The sequence below is a fragment of the Benincasa hispida genome, chromosome 10, assembly GCF_027475165.1.
Source record: "Benincasa hispida cultivar pf3 chromosome 10, pf3_genome.v1.1, whole genome shotgun sequence".
In the NCBI taxonomy this organism is placed as follows: domain Eukaryota; kingdom Viridiplantae; phylum Streptophyta; class Magnoliopsida; order Cucurbitales; family Cucurbitaceae; genus Benincasa; species Benincasa hispida.
In genome coordinates, this window is record NC_143487.1 from 9,911,094 (window position 1) to 9,938,815 (window position 27,722).

The following is a 27,722-nucleotide window of genomic DNA, read 5'->3' on the forward strand; positions in this document are numbered from 1 at the left end:
TCTTTAGTCTACGACCAAAATTAAGGGTTGTCAAGTCATTTACTTTGAAAAATAAAGACTCAACTTTTAAAATCTAACTCCAAATAATTGTAAGGTTGATTTTTAACAAATCCTAAAGGAGATTTTGTTCCAAAATCTTCCAACTGTTTTCACAGCATGACCAACTTGAGTATAGATTTTCATGCGCCTGCATGGGAACCAGGTTCCATGAAGGTCACACTACTCAGCCTCTGAATCTAATCTCAAAAGGTATAGCCCAGGTAGGAGGTTTGTGAATGTATATGTGGCATGCATGACAATATTATAGCGGAAAAATGCATTTGAACTAATAGGACCACAAATATAAGCAAAGTATAAACAAAATATAAAGGCATCTCGACCCTAAATAAAATAATCGAAATAACATCTCGATTAAACTCATGAACGAACCAAAATCCTAAACACACGCATAAATGTGAGGTTAAATCTAGCACACCTAAGGGAATATATGGTCCCTAAGCCTTCCAACTGCTTTCACGATATAGTTGGCTTGAATGGAGATTTTCATGTGTCTGCACCAGGACTAGGTTCCATGTAGGTCACAGTACTCAACCTCTAAATCTAATCCAATCTAATCCTAAAAGATATAGCCCAGGTAGAAGGCTTGTGAATGTGTGTGAAATACATGACAATATAAGATGATTACATAAACCATACAGATATGAAAAACAAATAAGTGACAACAATCAATAAGTAGCAAAAAATGAACAAATAAATGAAACCAAACACAAACAAAATATTTTTTTTCCACAAAACTAAATAAAAATAAAGAAATAAAATAATGATAATCAATTAAAATTAGTTAGCCAGAAAAATATCTTGGAAAGAAACCAAATAAATAAATAAAATAAAATAAAAGATAATATAAATAAAACGTAATGACTTTAACCTTCTATAGTTCCTAGTGGATCGCTAAGCTATCTCAATGTTATCACGACGTGGAATGTCCGACGTCCTTCCTTTAGAGTCTCTTTCAAGGTGAAAGGTTTGGAGTCCCCACCAATCATTTTAAGGTGTGATTGGTCACCCATTAAAAAAAATTAAAATTAAAATAGTTTACTTTTCTAAAGATAGGTTCGGGGGTCATTGAGTGTAGGGAAGGTATTAGCACCCTACAACACCCGTTTTAAAAAGACGTTTTATTCTATCATCCAAAATTGTAATGAAAATTAATGAAATGAAAAATTATGAGAATTGACTAGTTAAACGATTCCCAGGCAGAGGTGTTCCCTTACCGTCAACCAAAGTACTTAAGTTAATAAAATAAAAAAAGAAGGATGAAAAGTAAAAAGGGGAAAATAACAACAAATATAAAAGAAGAAGGATGAAAAGTAAAAAGGGGAAAATAAAATTGAAATAAAAGAAAAAGGGAGAAAACAATAACTTAAATAAAAGAAAAAGGGAGAAAACAATAACTTAAAATGGTAATAGTAAAAACTAAATAAATTTGAGAGAAATAAAAATAGAATGAGGTCTATCATTTTTATTGTAAAGATATTGTAAAATAAAATGGAGTGCTAACCTGAACATAGCTGACATAGTGTTCATACCATATCAAATCAAATTTAGGAACAATTTAAGATGAAATCGAAATCAGAAATCAAACTACATGCCTTGATTTCCAAAAAAAAAAAAAAAAAAAAAAAAAGGAGAGAGAGAGATAAGAAACAACTCATATTTGAAAAAAGCCGTTAATGGAGTAAAATAGGCCAGTGCCTGAGGTGGAATTGGCGCAACGGGCATATGCGCAGTCAGAGTGGATAAGGGCTCATTTGGGTTTAGATTTACTGACAGCAGAAGAGGGAGGAAGAGGAGTTGTGAGGCGAAAGTCAGGCTAATGGAAGCCTTGAAGCTATACGGGACAATATACTCCCAGCCATTCTTCAAGCACCTCATTCGCTTAGCTTCCTCCTCTTCCACAGTCACCGCCCTCGCTTCCAAATCTTCTCGCTCCACCCTTTTCCTTCGCCGTTGTTCTTCCGCTGCAGCATCCACTGCTGGAGATGGAAAGCTTAAGCTTTCAGCGCGCACCCGCCGTTCTTCCTCCTCGACTACGTCGTCACCTTCCTCCACGTCTGACAGGGAGGCGATTCGTGCAATTCGCTTAAAGAAGGTTCTTCTCTAGCCACTTATAAATGTACCATACTTCCACCCCTCCCCGGCTCTTCTTTCTTTGGACTTCCTTGAATGTGCTGGACATTCACGCTGTTGTGTTAGGTTGAAGAATTGAGGAGCAAGGGCTTGGAACCTTATGCGTATTCGTGGGACCGGACTCATACTGCTAATCAGCTGCAAGAGTTGTATAAGCATCTAGGTAATGGCGAAGAGTCTAATAGCGACGCGGACTGTGTGTCAATAGCTGGAAGAATTGTGGCTCGCCGAGCGTTTGGAAAGCTTGCATTTCTGACGTTAAGAGATGATTCTGGTACAATTCAGGTTCGTACTCTCCCTTGCTGTAATGGACAAAAACACGCACATATGCTCGCTATTACCCCGTCAAGTATCTGCTAGGATCGGTGAAACTTTGTGGAGTGCATATAATACAGGGAGTCATTTCACGTTAGCAGGGTACCTCCTTTTTTAGGAAGGGGAAATTTTTGTTTTTGATGTTGGGTGGTGGTGAACATAATTGGGAGTCATTTCACGTTAGGTCTGTTTGATTTTGTTCTCTCGTAATATCTATGGGAATGACGTCTTTTTAGTTACTTTTAAGTTATATTTGATCTATTGTACAGTGTACTATTCTGAAGAGTTTTCTTATCCAAAAAAGAAAAGAGAAGAGTTTTCTACTCCCTCTCTTCTAAGCATGGGCCATTTAATCAACATAATTGGTTAAACTTTTGGTTTCAGCTTTACTGTGAGAAGGAAAGGCTCATAAATGATCAGTTTGATCAGATAAAGAATCTTGTTGATATTGGAGATATTCTTGGTGCCCGAGGTTCAATTAAGCGAACTGAGAAAGGTGAGTCCTCATGCTATTGTTTTGAAATGGTAAGATCACATTTTAGTTTTTTTTAGGAGGTTAGGTCACATTTTACCGTTGGCAAGGAAAGGTTTCTGCAGTTAACTTCTGGAAGCTATAGTTTTAGAAGTTAAATACAAATACTCATTGGATGTAGATATTAGAAACAAGAACTTATTTCTCATAATTTAATTGAAATTGGGACTTAGGAGAGAACCTCAAATATTAATTTATTCTTATCTTAATCTGCCTGTTGCATAGGAAACTGTCTACCAAAATCCCCTTTTTTGGAACAAGAGTCAAAACATTTTATTGATAAAAGCTATATTTTCTTCAAAGATTTGCATGTTTCTTTCTATCCACGATCCTGAGAAGCTTTGGTCACGTTAACTCAAAGTAGATCAGATCTCATCGGGAATGGAAGGACCCACCGGTAATTGAAGAACATTGTCTTTGACACTTGAAGCAAAAGGCCACTACATACTGAAGAGTATGAGAAATTTAAACCGACAATCTTGAGAAAAGGGACAGTAAAAAAAAATACATGATCGAAAAATTTGGCAACAATCTTTATTCCTTTATGTAATATTACATTTAAGACTGGAGAGCATATGTCTACGTGGATCTAAACTGCATTTGCGCCTTATTAGGCATTTTGATTTGTTGTGACTTCATTTTATTTTTGTCCTTTATTTTCTTCAGGGGAACTTTCTGTTTGTGTGAATTCTTTTGAAATCCTGACAAAGTCATTACTTCCACTTCCTGACAAATATCATGGTTTAACTGATGTTGATAAGCGCTACCGCCAAAGGTAATTTTTGGTCCTTATGTTTTCTTTTATATTTGATATAATGAAAAAGGGCTAATGCTCAAAAGTAGAAATAACCTTAAAGGGAAAACATAGAAATAATGATAAAACATAACATCAAAACCAAAACCATCTAAACAGAAGGAATTATAAGGGAAACGTAAAAACATCCCAATTGAGACAAAAACCATTCAATATTTTCTGCCATCGAGTTCGGCTTGGTTTTTATATCAACAACAAATTGAAGGTTAGAGAAAGCAAGCTCGTGGAAATCATTCAATATTTTCTGCCATAGAGGTTTTCCTGGTTTTTATATCATGAATAAACCGAAGGTTACAAACTTACAGAAAGCAATTCACAAAATTGGATTACGAATATTTTTTAGGAGTCTTCCTTGTGAAAACCCTCGGTGATCATGATGAGTATTCAGGCCCTCCCCTTTCTTAGAAAAACCTTAGAATGTCTATGAAAATCAAGTTGGCTTTGAAGGATTTTTCATTCCCTTTGTGTTTCCTCTTCTTTTTTATTTTTTATTTTTAAAAATATTATCAGTTACCTATGGAAAATGTTTACCTTTTGTTCACATGTAATATTCACTATCTAGATATTTTTTCAATCTTAAGAAGACAATGCACTTCAAATGAGTACGAATAACATGCATTTGGAATATGCTTTAGCTTAGAAATGTTATTTTCATAGTTGAATGGATGCATTTTGTTTTTAGGTACATAGATATGATTGCAAATCCTGAAGTAGCCGATACATTTCGGAAAAGAGCGAAGGTGATGTAGGCTTAAGCTATTTCTTATTTGTAACTTGTACGCATAACTATGTAATTAAGCATGTGGCTTTCTTCTATTCACTTCCTTAAAAAAGTCGTATGTTTGGATTAGTTAGGATACCAAGAATCAAGAACTGAAATATATTGAAATATAAAGGATCAAGAACTACAAGATAGACCAAAAGAAAGGACAGTTTCCTTGGTTTGCAGAAGTGTGGGCTTTATTGTGGGATCGGTGGGGTGAGAGAAACGATAGAATGCTTAGGGATGTGGAGAGGGACCCTAGTGTCGTTTGGTTTTTGGTTATGTTTCATGTTTCTCTTTGGGTTTCGATTTCGAAGACTTTTTATAATTATACTCTAGGCAATATCTTACTTAGTTGGAAATCCTTTCTTCAGTGGGGTTTTGGTGGGCTTGTTTTTTTTTGTATGTCATTGTATTCTTTTTCAACGAAAGCAGTTGTTTCTATAAAAAAAAAAGGATAAATCGTATAATGCACTTGGAACCTCCCCTCTCAAGTATGCTAACCCAAGCCCTAAATTACTCAACAATTGCCTCCCTTCCCTCAATCCCCTTCCTCTATTTATAACCAACTCCCTAGCTAATTACTCTTATGCCGTTACTAATACCATACTAATATCCTTAACTAAGACCCTACTAAATCCCACCCCCACAAACAATGCAATATTTGCAAGAAATAATGTTAAGTTTTGTAATACTCTGAACTCTTGCTATCCCTTGTTTGTATAGATAATATCAGAGGTTCGCAAGACTGTGGAATCATTAGGATTTGTTGAAGTTGAGACTCCAGTCCTACAGGTTCGTGAAAATTTTCATATGCTAAATTTATATCTAATTTAATAATTTTTTAAAAAAATTTCTTATGAAGATTAATTTACAAATTTGAAAATTAAGGGTCAATTAGAAACAATCAATCATCCTTGTTCTTTTCACATGGCTCCAAATTGCTTTTCCATTTATTTTTAGACAACATCTAGTATCTCCTTTGCTTGATTGATTGTTTGCCTCTATAAACTATTTTTTCTTTAGTTGTTGAGATTCATATTGTGTACGTGCACATATGCGGGAACCAATTTTCATTATCTATTCTTTATTTTATTATTATTATTATTTTTTTGGATTGTTTTCAAATAAAGAAAAATGAACCAATTTATTTAAAAATATAGCAAAATGTCACTATCTATCAGTGATAGACTGCGATAGATCACGATAGACATATATTATGTAATGACCCGACTTTTTAGAATGGGAATCGGACGACTACTATATGCTTGCATAAATCTCAAAACGGAATTTTCACAAAATTGGACTAAATTCAAAGAATAAAATAAATTTTTATTATAACATTATAAAAAAATAAAATAAAATAAAATCTCTGTTCAAGGTACCCCTAACTTTAATTTTAAATAAATTAAATAAAAAAACCGAAGAAAATATTCAAAGAATTTAAAGGTTCAATTAAAAAGCTAAAACTTGCAAATATAAGAAATACATATGCGGAAGCGTTGTCAAGTTGTTCTACTTTTTGAACTTCAAATAGAAATGTCCAAACTTCTGCCATTTTCTGGGGTACTCTATTAGATCTTCTAGATCCCCACTGATGTAGGGATATTAAGGGTATTTTGGGCATTTCTTGTAAAAAGGGTATTTTGGATATTTCTTGTAAAATGGCAGATTCCCACTGATTGTATTCTCTTTTCAAATTCAGTTTTAATTTTAGAATAGGTGTGACAAAACCCTTCTCCTTTGGGTTTATTTAAAGGAGGTTAGGTTAGTTAGTTAATTAGGCGTGTACAAGCCCTTTCCCTTTGGGCCTATTTAAAGGGAACTTATCACTCTTTAATCAATGAATAAAAGCTTCAGTTTCAAGATTCTTCCAAGATTTCTCCAAGATTCTTTAGTCTTCACCACCCACTGTCCAATTCTATCAAGACATTTTCCGCAGACAGAGAGTTGATTATGACGTTCGGAGTTAAAACAAAACTTTATACACTTTGGAGATTTCTGGCCATTTATTTTAATTCAAGTAGTCTTGAAATGATCCATAGATTGCTAAAATCTTCCTTGAAAACTTCAGAACTCTTCTGTACCCAATAACTTGTCTTGCTATGTTTTCCAGCTTCTAGAACAGAGGAGGAATTTTGTCCCTTATGAACACTCGTGATCATGCCTGTTTTTTCGATGTGGTAAAACAGAGCTTTCTGAATTCTTTTTTTCCTAACATGTCAGGTTGGCTAACATCTTGAATCAAGCTGTTTTGCCAAGATGATGTCTTCGTTTGATTCAAGATTGAGCTAGATTCAAATTTCAGCTTCAAGAAATCCCTTAACATGTTGACGAAGGATTGCCAACCAAAAGTTGTATTACCCGATGGGACATGGATGAAAAACCTTCCTCCAGATGCTGGCCATACTACACATCTCATTAACCAACCCGAAGAACTGCTAAGTTTAGATAACCTTGTAACACTGAATTCATCTCTTCCATTTTTTACGAAGAAGCTGGAGATTGGGGACTTAATCATTTCTGATATGTTATCCACGAACCAGATAAGTTACGATTCTGATAAAATGAGTTGCTTGTTGACTTCCACATCTTTGATGGAAAACTTTCCATCTTCGAACCGAACACAAAAATGGACTTCATTTATCTTACAACTCTTGACTTCCATTGAGAAGATAAAAAAACAAACTAAGATGAGGAGGCTTTTTGAATGAAAAGGAGGCGAAATGAGCTCAAGAGGGCGGCGAGGATGATCGGAGAAGGGACATGACGTCGGCGTTAAATGAGGTGGCAAAGAGAGAATTGAGAAGAGAGGAGAGAGAAGAAAGGATACTTACCCTCATTGAAAGAATAAGATTAACAACCTCATTCAAGCATCCCTGGGTAATTTGCCTACATATTACCTCTCCTTTCACAAACTTCCTAGTAAGGTCATACTACGGAAAAGCTCTATAGATGTTTCCTTTGGAAAGGGAAATATGATGGATCAAACTTGCACCTTGTCCATTGGGACAAAGTTACCTCTTCCTAATCTCTCGGTGGCTTGGGAATCACTAATCTCAAGCTAAGGAACAAGGGTCTTCTTGCAAAATGGATTTGGCATTTCAGGGTGGAGAAAGCTACTATCTGGGGAAGTATGATTGCTGCTAAATTTGGCACTTCTAGGTGTGGCAACAAGGCTGGTTCCCGTTCTATGTCTACTGCCGAGGGTCCATGGAAAACCTTGTTTTACCTTCAACCTCGTGTGGACCAACATGTTGTTACTTTGGGAAATGGTCGATCTACATCCTTTTGGGGGGATTCGTGGGTGAATAACAACCCGTTGAGGTTTGCTTTTCCCAAGCGCTTTCCCTTGCCAAAGATGCAATGGTCTCCGAGCTATGGAACTCGATGGAGGGTGGGTGGAACCTTCAACCTCGTAGACATCTCAATGCCCTGGAAACAGAAGAATGGGCTGTCCTCTCAAATTTGCTTGCATCTCATCAGTCTCTACTAATAGAAGACAAGTAGTTTTGGAAGCTTGAGCCATCTGGGACCTATACAACAAAGTCTTGGATGACAATAGTTATGATATTGGCACCATTTTATTTGAGGACCCAATTGGCGCTATTTGGTCCGATCAATATCCCAAAAAATTAAAATTTTCCTTTGGAAACTTGCTCATAAGGTGGTCCTCACTTATGACAAGCTACAACGTCGTCTCCCTAAAATGACGCTTTCACCCTATTGGTGTTCCCTTTGTAAAACTGAGACCGAAAACGAGGATCATCTCTTCATGTTCTGCCCTTTCCCTAAGAACTTCTGGAACCATATTCTTCAGGCTTTCAACTGGTGTGTGGTCTTTCTTGGGAACTTTACCCATTTTCTATCCTTTGTTTTAGATAGCCACCCTTTCAAGGGTAGAAAGGGTCTTCTTTGGAAACAGCTCGTTAGGAGCTTTTTTGTGGTCGATCTGGCTCGAACAAAACAATCGCATCTTCAACAACAAAGCCGAACACTTTTGACATCTTCTTAGACCATTGCTATCTCTTGGTGGAAATTGTCTAAGCATTTCAATTCATATGGCATTTCATTTCAATTAGTGTGTGTGTGTGTATATATGTATATATGTGTGTGTGTTATACTCATTGGAGCGGGGATGGGGAATGTAATCCTCGTCCCCGTCCCATTTAGCCAACGGGGAAAAAATTTTCCCGTTCTCTCCCCCATTCCCCTTCCAATCAGGGATTCCCAACCCCATTCAGGGTGGGTCCCTACAGAACCGTCTCTAGAAGTTCGATTCCCACGCTCTGCATATTGTCAAAACTATATATATATATATATATAGGCTAAAAATTGATCATATGATGAATCCTTATCTTTGAAGATCTGCAAATTTCTTTCCTCCCACAATAACAATAAAGGGCAACTATACATGATAACATATACTATAATAAAAAGCATCGTCAGCCTCCAAACACAAAACAAATTGACGGCATTAAATAATTGGATGGTAGCTTCTTTTGAAGGATACCCGAGATCTAGCCTTTAATTTTTCAAACTTCCCTTTAAATGGTACTCTTATGAACTAGTTTTGACAGCTTGCAATATAATGTCATAATGAGAAATTATCTTATGGCAGACCTAAACTATATTGGCATCTTGTTTCTGAGAAGTATGAAATGCTTGATAAAATTGTATTTTGAAGGAACTTTGGAACCAAACATTTCTATTTTCTATTTTGAAGGAACTTTGGAACCAAAAACTATATATATATATATATATATAGGCTAAAAATTGATCATATGATGAATCCTTATCTTTGAAGATCTGCAAATTTCTTTCCTCCCACAATAACAATAAAGGGCAACTATACATGATAACATATACTATAATAAAAAGCATCGTCAGCCTCCAAACACAAAACAAATTGACGGCATTAAATAATTGGATGGTAGCTTCTTTTGAAGGATACCCGAGATCTAGCCTTTAATTTTTCAAACTTCCCTTTAAATGGTACTCTTATGAACTAGTTTTGACAGCTTGCAATATAATGTCATAATGAGAAATTATCTTATGGCAGACCTAAACTATATTGGCATCTTGTTTCTGAGAAGTATGAAATGCTTGATAAAATTGTATTTTGAAGGAACTTTGGAACCAAACATTTCTATTTTCTACATCTTTTTATGCTAAACCTTATATCTACTATCACTTGCAAGACTAATCCAAATCATATTGCTATTATTAGAGCCAGTTCATTTACAGAGAATTAAAACTGGTAAATTTGTAGCTATATCAAATTGTTACATACATGAGACTTTTGACTTGATTCTGATTGTTAGAATGTTAAGAAGATTTTCTAAATTATGGATGAATTACCATTTCTTCTATGTATTGATTACTCTATAAATTTATGTGTCCAAGTATGGTTACTAGGTGGTACTTGTTTTTTATTTGTTTAATCAACTAGGGAGCAGCTGGGGGAGCTGAAGCAAGGCCTTTTGTTACATACCACAATTCCCTTGGGAGAGATCTGTATTTAAGAATCGCTACTGAGCTCCATTTGAAGAGGATGCTTGTGAGTTATTGATATTATAATCTTTTAGTGTTCTTGTAAAGAACGGAATTACTGGTCCCTTGTTTTATCCCATTAGTTCCTGCTTCTCAGGATTTTTGCAAACAGTAGTCATCATTATTTTCTATAAGAAACTGAGAATTTATTCAAAAGGAAAAGAACAACATAAGGGCAAGGGGTGGGGGAACCCCTTTCCAAACAAGCTACAAAATAGTCATCGTTGAAGATGTTTATTTTCCGCTTTATAGTAAACTTCTGCATTATTGGGTAGTTTCGTGGTGTGTTGCATATTATTCATGGGTAAGCATCCACAATTATCTGCTAAAGTTTCCTTTTATTTTTATTTTTGTTAAAAATAAAGAATAGAGAAGAGAAGAACAACAAGATTACGTGGAAACCCTAGTACAGGGAGAAAAACCACGATCTAAAGACTTTTCTTATTCTTTTAATTTTATACATAGAATACATAGGGACACACTGTATAAATAGATAGTAGAAAACCCTTGGGGTCTACACAATTACATAAATACCCCTAGGTTAATAACCCTATTTTCAACACTCCCCTTCAAGTTGGAGCATAGATATCGACAAGGCCCAACTTGCTTACACAATAATTAAAATTTTGTCTCAGTAACCCTTTTGTAAGTACATCAACAACTTGTTGATTTGAAGGAATATAGGGAATGCATATGTTTCCACTGTCCAACCTTTCCTTAATGTAGTGTCTGTCTATCTCTACGTGTTTAGTTCTGTCATATTGAACTGGGTTGTTTGCAATATTGATGGTAGCTTTATTATAAAAAAATAATTTCATCGGAAGCTTATTATCTTGCTGGAGATCTGATAATACTTTCTTCAACCAGATTTCTTCACAAATCCCTAGACTCATGGCCCGTTACTGAGCCTCAACACTACTTCTAGCAACAACTCCTTGTTTCTTACTTCTTCAGGTGACTAGATTTCCTCAGACAAACGTACAATACCCAGATATCGATTTTCTATCAACAACAGACCCTGCCTAGTCAGAATCAGTGTAGGCTTCAACAGAACGTTTATCGGTTTTCCTGAACATTAGGCCTTTACCAGGAGTTCCTTTCAGATACCGAAGAATACATTCAACTGCTGTCATATGATCCTCACAAGGAGCTTGCATAAACTGACTCACAACACTTATTGCATAAGAAATATCAAGTCTTGTGTGAGACAAGTATATCAACTTCCCAACTAACCGTTGATACCTTTCTTTATTAACAGGAATTCTATCATTCTTATCACCGAGTTTCGCATTGTATTCTACTGGTGTGTTAACAGGTTTACACTCAGTCATACCTGTTTCTTTTAACAAGTCCAGAGTATATTTTCGTTGAGAAACTGATATACCTTCTTTTGAGCGAGCCATTTCCATTCCCAGAAAGTATCTTAGCTTCCCGAGGTCTTTAATTTCAAACTCTCTGGCCATCTCTGTTTTTAACCTCATGACCTCTACATCATCGTCCCCAGATAAAACAATGTCATCAACGTAGACAATAAGAACAACTATCTTCCCTGATGTTGATCTTTTTATAAAAAGAGTGTGATCAGAATGCCCCTGAACATACCCCTGTGCTTTCATAAAAGTTGTGAACCTGTCAAACCAGGCTCATGGAGACTGTTTCAACCCATATAGTGACTTCCTCAATCTACACACCTTGTTTTTGAATTGACTCTCGAACCTGGGAGGGGGACTCTGTAAGGCCCCTAGTTATAGAAATAATAGGAGTATTAGTAGAATATTAGTATGGGATTAGTAGGGGGTATAGGGGTAATTAAATGAGAAGTTAGTTACTGAATATTTCTATAAATAGAAGGAGAGGGAGTATTGGGAGGGGGTGAAGAACTTTATGTGAGGATTTCCTGATTGGGAATTTGGGAGAGACTAGCCCTCTCGAAAGGCTAGGGTTTATCTTGTTATTTTGTTTGTGAGTTTATAGCATATTTCAATACATTTTCCTATATTTCTATAATTGAATGGTCCTTTAGTTTCTCTATATTTTTTTAGTACTGTTCTTGTTAGGAGGGTTCCTAACAGTGAAGGAAAATCTTGTTCAGAAGCTGTCGGGTCGAGTTCGAAAAGTTATTGGACGACGTCGGTCTTACCCGAGAAGATCTCATAAAAAGCGAGGAAGAACAAATCAACAAGCCAAGAGGGAAGGAAGGACAAAGGCATCATCAAAGAAGACAAGGGCAAAAAGGCAGTATCCAGAGTGGAGGGAGAACTTATCAGCAAACATATGGTTGGAGAAGCAACAAGGTAAGGAAAAGAAAAGCGATCGAATGTTGAAAAGGGTGGCAGTTGACGAGAGAAGGATGGGAAAAAGAAGAAAAGCACCGATGGAAAAAATGAGATGGCGAGTGGAAGAGGAAGCGGCAAATGACGGGACGAGCGAAGATGATCCCAAGAAAGCATTGTTGCAAGTTTTGGCCAAGATGGACAAAGAAACGACGAGGTACAAACTTAACTACTTTGACTTACTCTAATAAACGAAATGGCAAGCGAAGGACGGAGAATACGCGGGTGGAGGATGGGTTGAGATGGCAAAAAGTCCGGTGAATGAAATCATTTCTGGCCATGCAAGGAGAAGAAAATGGGGAGGCGAGGAGGACGGAAATAATGTAATGGCCAAAGAGGACGAGCGGCAGTGGTAGGAGAAGAAGACGTGTAAACGGAGAGACCATTCTCGGGAAGAGGAGATGTTGTGCAACAAAGGTCAAGGAGCAAGTGCACGAACGGCGGTCGTCGGAATGCGGGTGGCAGTGAAGAAGCAAGTGAGGTGGGAAGTCTTCACGAAAGATGTGCTGAAATTTGCAGGAAAAGGGGAGCTACCATGGACGGAAAAGAAGGCCTTGAAAAAAAAAAGGAAAATTACGTGAAGATGAGGGAAATTTTTTTTTACCCACGTGAAATGTCACCTGGTGGGCCCACTGGTTGGAAAAAGTTACAACAGAAAAAGTAGATATGTGCCTGGAGAGAGTAAAGATGCTGGGTTGCTTAATGGGCTGGAAAAGTGGGCCTAATAAATGGGTGTGATGAATTAATTGAAGCCCAAGTGCGTTCCACATTAGCTAATGAAAAAATAAAAAAATCCTTTTATCAAAGGTTGAAGACAGTGCTTGTGGGTGGCCTAGTTCAGTAGAGGAAGGAATAATATAGAGGCTCAATTTTGTGGTCATGTTGTAAGCACACCTTGAGGACAAGGTGTCATTCGAAGGGCGGAGTAATGTAAGGCTCCTAGCTATAGAAATAATAGGAGTATTAGTAGAATATTAGTATGGTATTAGTAAGGGGTATAGGGGTAATTAAATGAGAAGTTAGTTACTGAATATTTCTATAAATAGAAGGAGAGGGAGTATTGGGAGGGGGTGAAGAACTTTATGTGAGGATTTACTAATTGGGAATTTGGACCGCTGGCAGGCCAGCCGGGCCGTGAGCGCGGTGGGAGCCCTCTCGAAAGGCTAAGGTTTATCTTGTTATTTTGTTTGTGAGTTTATAACATATTTCAATACATTTTCCTATATTTCTATAATTGAATGGTCCTTTAGTTTCTCTATATTTTTTTAGTACTGTTCTTGTTAGGAGGGTTCCTAACAGACTCATATAGACTTCCTCCTCAAGTTCCCCATTCAAAAACGCATTTTTAACATCAAGTTGGTGTAGAGGCCAATCTTTATTCACAGCGACTGACAGGAGCACTCGGATAGTGTTAAGTTTAACCACAGGTGAAAAAGTTTCACAATAATCTACTCCATAGGTTTGAGTAAAGCCTTTTGCAATGAGTCTAGCCTTGTACCGGTCAATCGTCCCATCTGGCTTGTACTTTATAGTAAACACCCATTTACATCCAACTGTCTTGTGCCCTTCAAGCAAAGTCACCGGTTCTCAGGTTCTATTCTTTTCTAGAGCTCTTATTTCTTCCATAACAGCAGACTGCCATTTCGGTTTTTTTATTGTAACACTTATGTTATCTGGAACCACCTCATTGTCCAAACTCGTAGTAAAAGCTTTGAACTCGGATGCCAGATTACTATACGTCATGTAATGTATAGGGTATTTAGTACATGAACGAGTACCTTTCCTCAGAGCTATAGGAAGATCAAGTGAAGCATCAGTTCTTGCACCTTTCCAGGCTCCTCACCATGATCGACTATCTGTGTATCAGAAACTTCAGTAGTATCTTCCACATCGTCATTAGCAAGAATCATTTCATTCTCTGTAGTTTCAATCATTTCATTTTCTGCAGTTTCCCCTTCTGTCACTCTTTTAGTATTACTGCTACCTTCTCCCTTGTCTTGCCTGCCTTCATCAGTCTCCATACATATATCAACATCATTAGGAATATATGTACCTGGACTTGATGACGGGTCTGACTCCTGCACTGAAGCCGGTAGTTCTGGTTCAACAGGTGACACTGCTTCCTTCTTGAGATTCTTCCTGTAGTAAGTTTTCCAAGGAACTTGATTGGTAGGAAGGACCAGACTATCATGCTCAGAACTAGGGTTAGACAAGGTTTGAATAGACGCTGACTCTAAAGGAATAGCATAAGATGACTAGTTAGTCTCTTCATTTATGTTTTCCCCCTGAAGATGACTAACAGGGAACGGCTGATCCTCGAGAAAGGTGACATCTATGGAGACATAATATTTCTGAGACGATGGGTGATATCACTTATATCCACGTTGATGGAGTGGATATCCAACAAAGACACACTTCTGAGCACGAGGACTAAATTTCGTGCGGTTTGGACCATGAGAGTGAACAAAAGCAACACAACCAAAAACCCGAAGAGAAACATCAGAGATCAGTCAAGTAGTTGGAAATGACTCTTTAAACAACTTTAAAGGAGTATGGAGATTAAAGATACGAGAGGGCATCCGATTTATGAGATGGGCAGCAGTGAGAACTGCATCTCCCCAGAGGTACGATGGAAGAGTAAGGGATAACATAAGAGACCGGGCTACTTCAACCAGATGCCGATTTTTACGCTCAGCTACTCCATTTTGTTGCGGAATGTAAGCACATGAGCTCTGGTGGACAATACCTTTAGAAACAAGGAAATCCCTTAAGGAGGCATTAAAAAATTCTCACCCATTATCACTTCTTAAAATCCCAATCTTTGTTTTAAATTGAGTTTCGACAGTTGTATAAAACTGTTGGAAAACAGAGGACATTTCAGATTTATCAGTAAGAAGGAAAATCCAGGTAAGACGGGTGTGATCATCTATAAATGTGACAAACCACCATTTTCCAGTGGAAGTAGTAACCGGTGAGGGACCCTATACATCACTATGAACGAGAGAAAACGGACTCGAGGGTTTGTAAGGCTGAGAACGGAAAGAAACACGATGTTGCTTGGCACGAATACACACATCACAATTAAAGGAAGAAGTACTAACATTACGAAATAAATGAGGAAATAAATACTTCATATATTGCAAATTCGGATGTCCTAAGCGGAAATGCCATAACATAACATCATGTTCAAAAACCGAGAAATTTAACGACATAAATCCAGTTTGGTGATCATTCCTAGAGGAAGCTTCGTCAGAAAGGAAGTATAGTCCCCTATTGTGTTGGACAGTGCCAATCGTCATCTCCAATTTCAGATCCTGAAACAAAACGGAATCTGGTGAGAAAATCGCCTTACACTTCAAATCTCTTGTTATTTTACTGATAGGTAACAAATTATACGATATTTTAGGCACATGTAAGAATTAAACCATTAAACGGAGAGAAGACCCATCTGCAATTCGAATACGCTCATTACCAGCACTTGGGTTATATGACATAAATAACTCTGAGGAACTCGTAAGATGATCGGTGGCCCCTGAATCCACAATCCATGGTTTTTTACCATTTATACTAATCAAGCCAAAAGAAGAGAAATTATTTGACTGTGCAATTGCACTCACCCCAACCGTACTCAAGTTGTGCTTACTGTCACCGGACGATTACTTCTGAGTCTGTTCATCTACTGAGTCACTTACCAGGGCACGACTAGTATTAGATTTATCATGAGACTATCGTCGCTTGCTGTTTGGGGGCTTCCCGTGTAATTTCCAACACTGATCCTTTGTATGCCAAAGCTTCTTACAATGTTCACAAACTGGTGGTGGTTTTTTTATCACCATCAGCACCGGACGGCTTGGCGATGAAGGCGGCTGCGTCAGTAGTAGGAATGAGATTATTCATGGTACACGACCGATCCTCTTCCAACCGTATTTCAGAGCAGAAAGGAGTCGGGCGCTGGCTCAATATCCGACTACGGACGCCATCAAATTTAGGGTTTAATCCAGCCAAGAACACATAAACATGATCTACCTCCTCAATCTTCAAGTATTGGGCCCCATCCTGTGGACAGTTCCAAACAATCTCTCTACGCAAGTCCATCTCCTGCCACAACATTAATAGTTTGTTAAAATAAGAAGTAACATCCATGGACCCTTGCTTGCATTCATGGACCTGTTTGTGGAGTGTATATAGTCGAGAGGCATTCTGTCTTTTAGAGTATAGATCCTGCGCTGCCTCCCAAATATCCTTGGTTGTTGCAGCATATAGCAGTGGTCTTCCTATCTGGGGTTCCATACTATTTACCAAAATCGAACGTAACGATGAATCTTCTCCTTTCCAAATTCGTTCTTGTGGGTCACCTGGAGCCAGCTTTGGAATTTCCCCTGTCAAATATCCAAACTTGTGACGCCCTTCCAAGGCCATCCGGATTGATTGGGACCAGGAAAAATAGTTCTGGCCATTTAATTTTCCCCTACGATAAATCCTGCAGAATTACCCATCGAACCAGATAAGTAGGAAACATTAGGCACAATAGCTAACTAGTTTACCGGATTTTCTGAATAAACCGGTTGAGGATTTGCACCGAACATTGCATCCAAATCAGAAATCTGTTGTTGTAGGTAAGCCGACCGTTGTCTCACATCGTCTGGTAACGGGTTGAACTACACGTGGCTGGAAACGGTGCTGGTCGGTTGGGCTGTTCAAGGCTTCGGGCGGTAAACATGGAAGGGTTGGCCGGCGCACAACCCACCGAATCAGAAGGCTGTTCGAGACTTCGGGCGGTGAACGTGGAAGGATCGGCCAGCCAAAAAACCCTTGAGTCGGAGCAGAAGTCGAAGGAATGGTGTTGCCCATCGTGGGTCTGCCCTTGCTCAACCCAGAATGACCCGACTTGTTGCTGTTCAACCCGGAACGGCCCGGTTTGCTCCAGACCGGGTCTGATTCTACTCAGATCGGACCGAGGAGCTTGTTCTTCGCGTCCAAGGCTGCCGCTTCTACCCAGATCGTGATCGATTCTCCCACCGTAGGTCGTCTGTTCTTCGCGGCTAGCTCCATTCGTGGCCGGACACTCCACCCGCTGATCGACCCTTCCCAGAACGTTGTTCGTCTGCTCTTCTTGGCTAGCTCCGATCGCAACTGAACTTTGGCTTGTTTCTGCATGGAGAAGCCCAATCGGCGCGATTTGATGTGGTGGCTCCCACTGACGGCGACTCTCCGATAATTGCAACTAGACAACAGAAAGTAACTCCGGTAGGGCAGCCTGAAAACACTCTTTTACAGTTGCTCGGATAGCCGTGTTCATGTTAAAACTCGAACACCCATCAGCAGAAGAAGATTGGGGTTGATTCTCTTCCATAACGGCTAGGGTTTCATCACCTAGCTCTGATACCATGTTAAAAATAAAGAATAGGGAAGAGAAGAACAACAAGATTACGTGGAAACCCTAGTACAGGGAGAAAAACCACGATCTAAAGACTTTTCTTATTCTTTTAATTTTATACACAGAATACACAGGGACACACTGTATAAATAGATAGTAGAAAACCCGAGGGGTCTACACAATTACATAAATACCCCTAGGTTAATAATCCTATTTTCAACCATTTTAATCTTTTTTCCTAGTTTATTTTAATCCTTACCGAGTTCTGCAGAAGCTCGAAGGCAGTGACTTGACATTCATTGTCTAACTTTCATCTAGTTGGTGTTAAGTGCGATTCCTCTTTACTTTCTTTCCCTCTTTAAAATTCTTGTGTCTGTATGTAATTCTCATTGAATGACGTCCTTTTGGCTAAATGGCTAGGTGGTTTTATCATGAACTTGATGTTCTTTGGCGCAAGGTTATTGCGAGTAAATTTGGTTTGCCCCCTTTTGAATGCTCTGAATGGGGTAATGTGACATTCTAGTTCTTGAAAAGGGATTGCAAGATAGTTTCCTTTCATGTCTCAATTCATTTGTTGTCGGGTGGGGGAGGGGAGGGATACGGTGTTTTTGGGGAAGATTGGTGATTGGAAGATAGTCCCTTTGCTTTGAGTTCCCCCTTCAGCACCACCTTGCCCGTATGGATATCCTTAACAAAACAACAGTCATCATGAAATTCAATAATCATCTTGTTATCCTTAGCTAATTTAGAGACACTAACTAGATTCTTTGCTATTTCAGGTACACATAAAACGTTTTCCAAGTTTACCAAGCCACTGTTTGTCACTAATGAGCAAGAACCAATGTGAGAAATAGGAAGAGTACTTCCATTACATACTGTCATTTTTTCAGTACCTTCATATTCAGATGAGTATGTCATGTTGTTTGGATCACTGGTAACATGATTAAAGGCTCTACTGTCCATGTACCATCTGGGATCAGCAACAGACTCAGGGGTGGCCATGAAAGGATTATTGGTCTGGGCTGCCATCAGGGCTTGATTGATTGGTGGGTGTTGGCCATCAAACATTTGCCTTGGAGCTTGATTTCTATTGTTTTGTGGTATATTCTAATTGGAAGTGAAGTTTATGTTAATCAGTTTGTAGTAGGTAAGGGCAGGTCCCGACATATGCTATGTCGTAGGAATTGTCAGCAGATTTCAGTCCAATCCTTGTTATTACCATTGGACTGCTGTTAAAAACATTCTCAAGTATCTTCGGAGAACGAGAGATTATATGCTCATGTATGGTCCTAAGGATATGATCCTTACTGGATACACTGATTTTGACTTTCAGACCGATATTGATTCGAGGAAATCATCTTCGGGTCGGTATTCACTCTGAACGGAGGAGCAGTTGTGTGGAGAAGCATCAAGCAGATTTGTATTGCGGACTCCACAATGGAAATTGAGTATGTTGCTGTAAGCGAATCAGCAAAAGAAACATAGCTGATCTATTTACGAAGGCCCTCTCGTTTAGAGTGTTCGAGGGTCATCTAGTAGGACTAGGTCTATGATCTTTGTATCACTAGGGCAAGTGGGAGAATTGATGGGTATTCTGATGCCCTAGTTTATTGTTTTTGTACTTTTTATTCTCTCCATGTAAACTCAACATTGTATATATTTGTATATATTGATCCACTGGAGTTTTAGTCCAAGTGGGAGTATTCTTTTTTAGTTCAGAAAACTCAACATTGTATATATTTGTATATATTGATCCACTTACCTTTCAAGATAAGTCTATGGCATGGATAGATCGCCTACAAAATTGCTTGGATTAATGCATCCACCTGGTTCTCTCTTTCAAAGCATTTTACCCGTTTCTCCATACAAGATTTAAGTTTAAATTGGAAGATCTTTACTTTTCCAGCATAGCTTTTATGTATTTGGCTTGCACTTGTTATCTTTTTCTTCTTGTTTTGTTTTACTTGTTTCATTGTATTTTGGGCATCGGTCTCTAGTCTCTTTTCATCATCTCAATAAAAATATCGTTCTTTTTTTTTTTTAAAAAAAAAAATGAATCTTTTTCCAACATAAATCTCCAATCCCATTTAGCTAGGAGAGCTATATTTTAAAATTTCAAGCCGCCAATGCCAAGATCACTGTCTTCTTGAGCTTTAGAAACTACATCCCATTTCACTAAATGTTAAATCTTGCTGCCTTTTGAAGCTTCCCAGAGAAAGGAACGCAAAATCAACTTCCATATCGACTTTGGTAGGCATTAAGAAAATCGTCATGTAATATAGGGGATGTTAGATAACCCCTTCTTTATCAGCACAAAACTTGTATTTGAGATATAGTATTACCCTGAACACATTATTTCTTTATCTTTGTATCTGAGATATAGTATTACCCTGAACATATTATTTGTTGGTGACAGGTTGGTGGCTTTGAGAAAGTGTATGAAATTGGACGCATATTCAGAAATGAAGGAATTTCTACTCGTCATAATCCTGAATTTACATCTATAGAGGCAAGCTTTCTTTCGGTCATTTTTTGAAGTTGCATCTTGGAAATGGATTCTAATCAGTACTTTATAGCTTGATCCATAGATATATGAAGCATATTCCGATTATCAGAGTATGATGAATATGGCGGAAGAAATTGTTACTCGTTGTGCTCTTGCTATTCATGGGAAGCTTTCTGTTGATTACCAGGTATGATCCAGTTCAATTTTGTACATTTTAGTTTATTGCGACGTGGATGGTGTACTTATTTATTTTATTTGAAAAATGCAAAATTGTTATTTAACAAGTTCTTCTTGAACAATGAAAGAGAATAAAAGCACCTTTGAAAAGGGTATATCTTAAAAGAGAATTCGTAGATTAATGCTATAAAAGTTCCTTGGAACTTTGGCTTTAAAGGAATAGAACATTCCAAGACCAATTTGTCGATGATATTTTAGCAGGAGGTGAATGGTTCAACATGGAGCTCCTGTTGTGAAATATGTATTTCGTACATACGACATAGTTATCCTTTTTAGTTATAGCTGGCAATGGGAAGTAATTTTGTGTAATCTCTTATGGCATATTTAGGAGTGGTTGTAAAATGGTTAAAATCATTTTTTTCATTTTTAAAATCACTCGAAAAATACCTTTAATCCTTCAAAATCAATTTTAATAGTATAGAAAATAGTTTTAAAATGTAAATTTAAACATTGAATTGATTTTGAGTAATAACCGCTTGTTTTAGAATAATTCTAAATATGACAAAAGGTCATTTAACAATTTCAGACGAATTTCATATCCTCTCTATTTTGTTTCTTATATATGAATATCAAAATAAAATTGGTATTAATATTTTGTAAGTAATAATAGAAATTTAATATTTTTGTTATGATATTTATTTCAAGTCTTCATTTCAATACTTATAAAGGTCTCATTTGATAATGCTCAATACTTCAATTACAAAATATGAAGATTTTAAATTTTAATGGAAAGCTCCAAGTTATCTAACAAAAAACAATGCACTGTATCTTTTGAAATTATTTAATATGTTCCTTTACTTTAATTTCATATTTTGACCCTCGAGTATGTTACGTGCCACATTTTTCGAATGGAAAAATACTTTCTGGGATTTGAAAAATGGATTTTTTAAAGTGACCGTAATAAATATAAATTGATAAAATTAACGGTTGCATTATTATAAGTTGTATTGAAAATGTATTTTAGACATACATTTTAAATTTTGGTTTGAAGGGGTAATTTTTAAAATCAAATAATTTTACTTGTGAAATTAGCTATTTATAACTATGTATTTTTTAAAATAATTTTTATAAACTTTAATTAATTGAATTTCTGTGACTTTTCGAAAATTTATGTTACCTGATGATTTAAAAGTTTCAATTCATTATTTATAAAGTGATTTTTATTTTATTTATAATTTATTATGAACTCTTGATAACTATATTTCTGTTAATTTAGTTTCTTACCTTACACTTTTCAAGATGGTTTAAAAATTGCAATCCATTATAAAGTGATTTTTATTTTTTTACTTTAACTATGATTTTTAAGGAACTATTAGTAACTATTTATTTAAATAGATGTCTATCGCGGTCTATCAATGATAGATAGTGAAATTTTGTTATACTTGAAAATATTTTTAGCAATTTTACCATTTAAAACAATTATAATTTATTTACTTATTTAGTCTTGTCTTTAATTAATTGAAACTTGTGTTCTTCCGATAACTTGTGTGACCTTTACACTCTTCTAGACGATTTGGAAAATTGCAATTCATTAATGATAAAGTGATTTTTACTTTAACCATAATTATAATCAAAGTGATTTGCAAATTATTAATTATTAATTTTTTTCATTAATTTAATGAAAAGTTATGTTTCCTTTTTCCAAAAAAAAAGAAAGAAAAAAAACTAATTCTTGAACTTGAGGGTAAAATAGATATATATTAATATTAAAGATAATGGTAAAATAGGCAGATAAAGTTTCTCCAACCGCTTTTATAAATATATATACACGCATATGTATTTATGTAAAATTATGCCACATTTACAGAACATTCCATTGGGTGATTATCAGTCAATTAGATGATGAACCTTATGCTGTGGTTAATCCATAAATCTTTGTAGGGAACTGAAATATGCTTTGAAAGGCCTTGGAGGAGAGAAACAATGCACAACCTCGTCAAAGAAGCCACTGGGATAGATATAAATGAATTTGGAAATGACCTTAAAGTTGCCAAAGAAGTTACTTTGAGGACCATTGGGGATACCCTTGATAATAAGGGTACAACTTCTATTGAAGCATGCCAATCAATTGGGCACTTGTTATCTGAGGTTATGCTCCATCTCTACCTTGGAAGTTTACCTTTACACATGTACATTATGTTATTAGAAGATTTTAGTTCTATCTTGAAACTTTATGGATGCAATTAGTCCATTTTTTTTGGTTCATTTGTTTTCATGCGGTGCGATAACTTCTCCACTTTGCAGCCTCCCTATGGGCGTCAATAACTTTATTTTTCCTTTTGTAAGAGCTTTGAATTTTATATGATTAGTTGTAGGATTTCTCGTTTCTCCCTTTTTTTTTTGGCCTATATCCTTTCGATTGGAGGGCTTTCTTATATCTTTCTTGTCATAGATTAGGTACTCTTTTGGCCTAGGCCCCATCCTTTGTTCTAATGAAATAGTTTCCTATTATAGAAGAAAAGATTTGTCTTTATCTAACCCAATCCTTGTGGTTTGCATATTATGTGCCAGATTTTCGAGCTTATTGTGGAACCGAAACTCCTTCAACCCACGTTCGTTCTGGATTACCCTATCGAGATATCTCCTCTGGCTAAACCTCACAGAAGGTATCAAGGGCACATGACGTGTATCTATGTTTTTAGCTTAGTGTTTCATGTATTCTTAGTGTAATAAGATATCAGGGGGATAAGAAAATTCCAATCTGACCTATATACCCAAGAGCTTTTCTATTTCTTATCAACTAAGCAGTTCCTATTTGGGTTTTGACTGATTATGCCTTTACTGCAAGACGCAAGTAAATCAGTGTCATGAGTAAATGTAGGTGCCCATAGTGTTTTGGGTTTTTGTGCGTGCTACAATGTCAAATTTGTCCATTCCATTCATTACCAAGAATTCAGCTGTAGGGCAAGAAAAATAATCATCAATTTTTATTTTATTAAAAATTTATACAACCAACTAGAAACATAAGCATAATATTACAGAACATACTGTCCTACCGAAAATAATAATAAGTTTATGCTATTAAGTCTGTGCTACAACTCTTATCAAAAAATAAAAATAAGTTTGTGCTACAAGATATCCAATCCTGAAAGTTAAAACACAAATGCATATTTTCTAATTCCTTTAGGAATCGACAAGGATTCCAGAGAAATAAGCTCTGGGGCATTGTCAATTTTATTTTCCATCCTAAAATATTCAATTATACTCCTCTTTTGGAAATTATTGAAGGATGACTCTGATGGAGCCCTCAAATTTCTACACAAACAGTTGTTTGAATGTTCTTTTTCCATCTTTCTTGTCTGTATCTTTTCAATTATTTTTTCTTTTCTGGGAGGGGGTTAAAATTTTTCATTTCTTGTGCATTATTAGGCATGCAGGGTTCACAGAAAGGTTCGAACTTTTCATTTGTGGTCGTGAGCTGGCCAATGCATTTTCTGAATTGACCGATCCTATTGATCAGGTAAGAGTTAATTATATCAATCAGTAATGTCGGAAGGGTGCAAGCATGATGAAACTTTTAGCCAATTTCCTGGCATTTGAAAGAGAGAAAATACGTTGGCATTGAAGTCAAATTGAACTGGATAATCTTGTCACCTTTTGGTGGAAGATAGCTCTCCTATACTTTATTCCACCTTCTAGAGACCCTTTCAGTCAAAGGGTTACCAAAAAAATTGGTTTTTTTGGTTTGCATCTAACTCCATATCATGATATCAATGTGCGGCCAAGCTTCATAAGAGCATTCTATTCTTCTTGCTTGGTATACTCGTGCATGATTGGTTCATGCCATGTCAACAAATAACCATTTTTATTGGAAGTTATAGGGTTCCATGATAATTGGAAAGATTGTCACGATTTTTTTCCCTTTTTTTTTTTAAAAAAAAAAAAAAAAATTGGCAGAAAGGACGATTTGAAGCCCAGATCAGGCAACACAATGAGAAGCATGGTGCAGCTGTTTCTAGAACAGACTCTATGGACCGCAGTCGCCAAAAAGATGAGGATGATTCTTATGAAGTGACACTTGATGATGACTTTCTTACAGCTCTGGAATATGGCATGCCACCAGCTTCTGGACTGGTATGGTTATCTTTTCTATCTGTCCACTTTTCTGTATCACGATTTGGATGACGTCCTCAATGCGCTAGTGAAACTATAGCCCACTCTTCATTCTTTTTGACATTTTATAATCACAGCATAAACAGATTAGAAAGTGGCCACTGAAAGTATCTTAAATAGCTATTTCATAGCTTCTCTGAAGTTTTCTCATATGCAAACATTTAAAACCAGTTGCTAAAGTCTCCCATTTGCATGCAAAGTAGTCTAAAATTTTCCAGTGCATACAAATTACAGAATTTGAACATTGTCAATTTGTACACAACATTTGGGGCTGATATTTGATCTATAATTAAATTGTGGAACATATGATAGATATTTAATTGCACTTGGATGTTTAGTATCCCTTTTCATCGCTGTAACTGATGAAACAATTCAACTTTCAGGGAATTGGAATTGATAGATTAGTGATGCTTCTGACAAATTCTGCAAGCATTCGAGATGTAATTGCTTTTCCAGTGCTTAAAATTCAGCAGTAATTTTAGGACAAGTGACCTGAGAGGCTGAAGGTTTGTTCCTAGATTCCAAGTTTTGTTGGCTAGCAGGAATAGTTGTTGAAGGCACGTTTATGCATCTGGATGTGCTACTTGAGGTTTGCTGTGCATTTCTGTTGGCCATTTATTGCTGTAAAGGCAACAAGATTTTTTAATGTGTCGTTATTGCAAAGGCATTGCAGTTTTGTTGATTGGATTGAGATTTAGAAATAATAAAATTAATGCATGAATTTACTTTTGAAATCAAAAGCCCTGGACGATTGGGGGTGGATGAATAGGACTTCAACTTAGGGGTACCCTGTCTGATTGGCAATTTGTCAAGACTTGCCACAAAAGTATGTAAGGCCCCCAATTATACACCCATTATAAGCGTAGGGATAAGATGATGGAGTTAGAAACATACAAGCGGAAGCAATTAAGATCTAAATACTCTAATTTCATTAATTTAAGGATCAAGCATGCTAGTTCAAAACTGTAGAGACAGAGTTCTTTGAGCAAACCGTGATGTAGTTGGAAACTGAAGCTATCCACGGGTTGTTTTGATCACAAACACTTCGTGGACCATTGTTAGAGTCTTCTCTATTATTCTCCGGCTTTAGAACGGATTGTGGGATCCAAATTAGGATGAATTTGAAGGAAAAGGAGAGTTCGAAAGTGTTTTTGGTATAATGAACTTTGAAAGAATAAGTTAGCTTCACAAGCTTTCTAAAAAGTTCAGATCTCAGCATTTCTTCTTTTGGTTAAAGAAGAGAACATGCAAAATTAATTTTATCTCCAATTGACACCAAATTAAACATAAACTAGTGGGATTTGAGGTGTTGATTAAGCTCAAATGTGGAAAAAATCCACTAACGTGAAATTCAATTAATATTGAATTTCTAAAATTTAATTTAAATGATTTAAAAAAATTAATTAAAAAAAATTAATTTTAAAAATAATTTTAAATAAAAGTAATTCTAATAATTAATTTTAAATAATTATTAATTTAATGTCAAATATTAAATTAATAAATAACACCAATCTCCATCATGAATCTCTATTCATGTGTACAATATTTAAATCATATTTAAAAATTTTCAACTCTTCATATTGTAATTATGTCAATTATATCACATATAATTAACATTCCTAAGTCAAATTTAAACAATTTAAATTCTCTTATCTTTAGTCTGATTTGAGGTAGCAGGGGACCTAATGGACTTACAAATCATGAGCTTTAACGATCCGAGCTTAACCAGTTGAACTCTTTAACCTAGTTAACCAACATTCCTTAACTACCGGAACTCCCTACTATAGCCCAGTTTTCCTCACTGTAGATATATTTTTGTCTCTTTGATATAACCATAATTAATAAGTCAACCCTTCACAGGTTGTTCATAATTACAATTGGGTCAGAATTATCGTTTTACCTCTGTAATTACATATTGTTTCTTAAGTCTCACGGATCCTCTAATGAATAATTAATTTGTGGTCCAACCACCAAACTGAGCCATCGGGCCAAATAGAGGGTGGTTCCCCTTGTTCAAGACCTGAACTCAGCACTTAAGAGAATAAACTATCTACTATCCCTAGATTTAGGTAGGAGCAAATTTCATTTTGCAAGACTATGTCTCCAGTTATCTACTTGATCTTATCCCTAAAATTGGGGGTTTATTGAGTCGGCGAACTCAGACCACTCTCATCCATGTAGATTAAAGGATAATCTCGAATGAACATAAATTCATAGTTAGCTCAAGATTAAGATCGAGTTACTTAGGTCAACATATTGAAATAGTTAATCTTAACAGTAAACGATGTTATAAAGTAAAAGTGACTATTCCGCGGTCTGGTCCTATGCAAACTCATTGCATATGACGTCCCCACTCGCATGTTTTCACATGAACGATTCAGGATCACATCGTTTGTATAGAATACAAAGTGGGATGCATCCTTTAGGATAAGGTACCCAGTCTTATCCTTATACTATAGATCGTTTTGGCTATTACTCGAACTTGATCAACTTTTATGTCTCCACATATCGTTCAAATATTCATACTATAACCAGGGGTTCTTAGTTTATTGGATTTAGGGTTTTTAAATGCAATTCACATATTCAATAACATATTTATTGAATAAACTTCAATAATAACTTTATTGGAAAATAGAATTCATTTATTGTTTATGTCGAAAAGGGTTGGTTTGTCCTAGGGGCTTATTTGTAATTTTTTTTATGGGCCTAGGGCTTCCTGTCTATCTATTTATTTGAGCAAGTCTTCATGTATTTCTGTATCACTTGAATAATAAAAAACAAGTCTAGATCGTAGTTTTTTCTCCCTGACCTAGGGGTTTCCACGTAAATTATTTGTGTGTTTCTATTCTCCTTCTTCTTCTATTTTCATCATGGTATCAGAGCAAGGCGACGAAACCCTGGCCGCCATTGATGAGTCCCCTTCGATGACCAACTCCGAGATGGCTGACACTATTAAGGAAGCTGTCCAACAGTACCTAGAGGCTGCCTT

The 27,722-nt window shown here is 36.5% G+C and overlaps 1 protein-coding gene across 1 annotated transcript; it reads left to right on the plus strand.

The window, feature by feature from the left end:
- Positions 1-1,726: 1,726 nt before the first annotated feature.
- On the plus strand, positions 1,727-25,467 carry OVA5 (Lysyl-tRNA synthetase, class II). Its single transcript, XM_039045597.2, has 14 exons — positions 1,727-2,152; positions 2,257-2,475; positions 2,890-3,001; positions 3,704-3,812; positions 4,534-4,591; positions 5,341-5,409; positions 10,067-10,174; positions 20,294-20,386; positions 20,466-20,570; positions 22,502-22,708; positions 23,132-23,226; positions 23,990-24,080; positions 24,518-24,694; positions 25,117-25,467. The coding sequence occupies exons 1-14, from the start codon at positions 1,877-1,879 to the stop codon at positions 25,207-25,209; spliced, it is 1,812 nt and encodes a 603-aa protein (XP_038901525.1). The 5' UTR covers positions 1,727-1,876; the 3' UTR covers positions 25,210-25,467.
- The last annotated feature ends 2,255 nt before the right edge of the window (positions 25,468-27,722 follow it).

Coding starts and splice junctions, on each gene's coding strand:
- OVA5 (XM_039045597.2), top strand. CDS start 1,877: ATGGAAGCCTTGAAGCTATACGGGACAATATACTCCCAGCCATTCTTC. Junction 2,153..2,256: donor GTGCAATTCGCTTAAAGAAG/GTTCTTCTCTAG, acceptor CTGTTGTGTTAG/GTTGAAGAATTGAGGAGCAA. Junction 24,695..25,116: donor TGCCACCAGCTTCTGGACTG/GTATGGTTATCT, acceptor TTCAACTTTCAG/GGAATTGGAATTGATAGATT.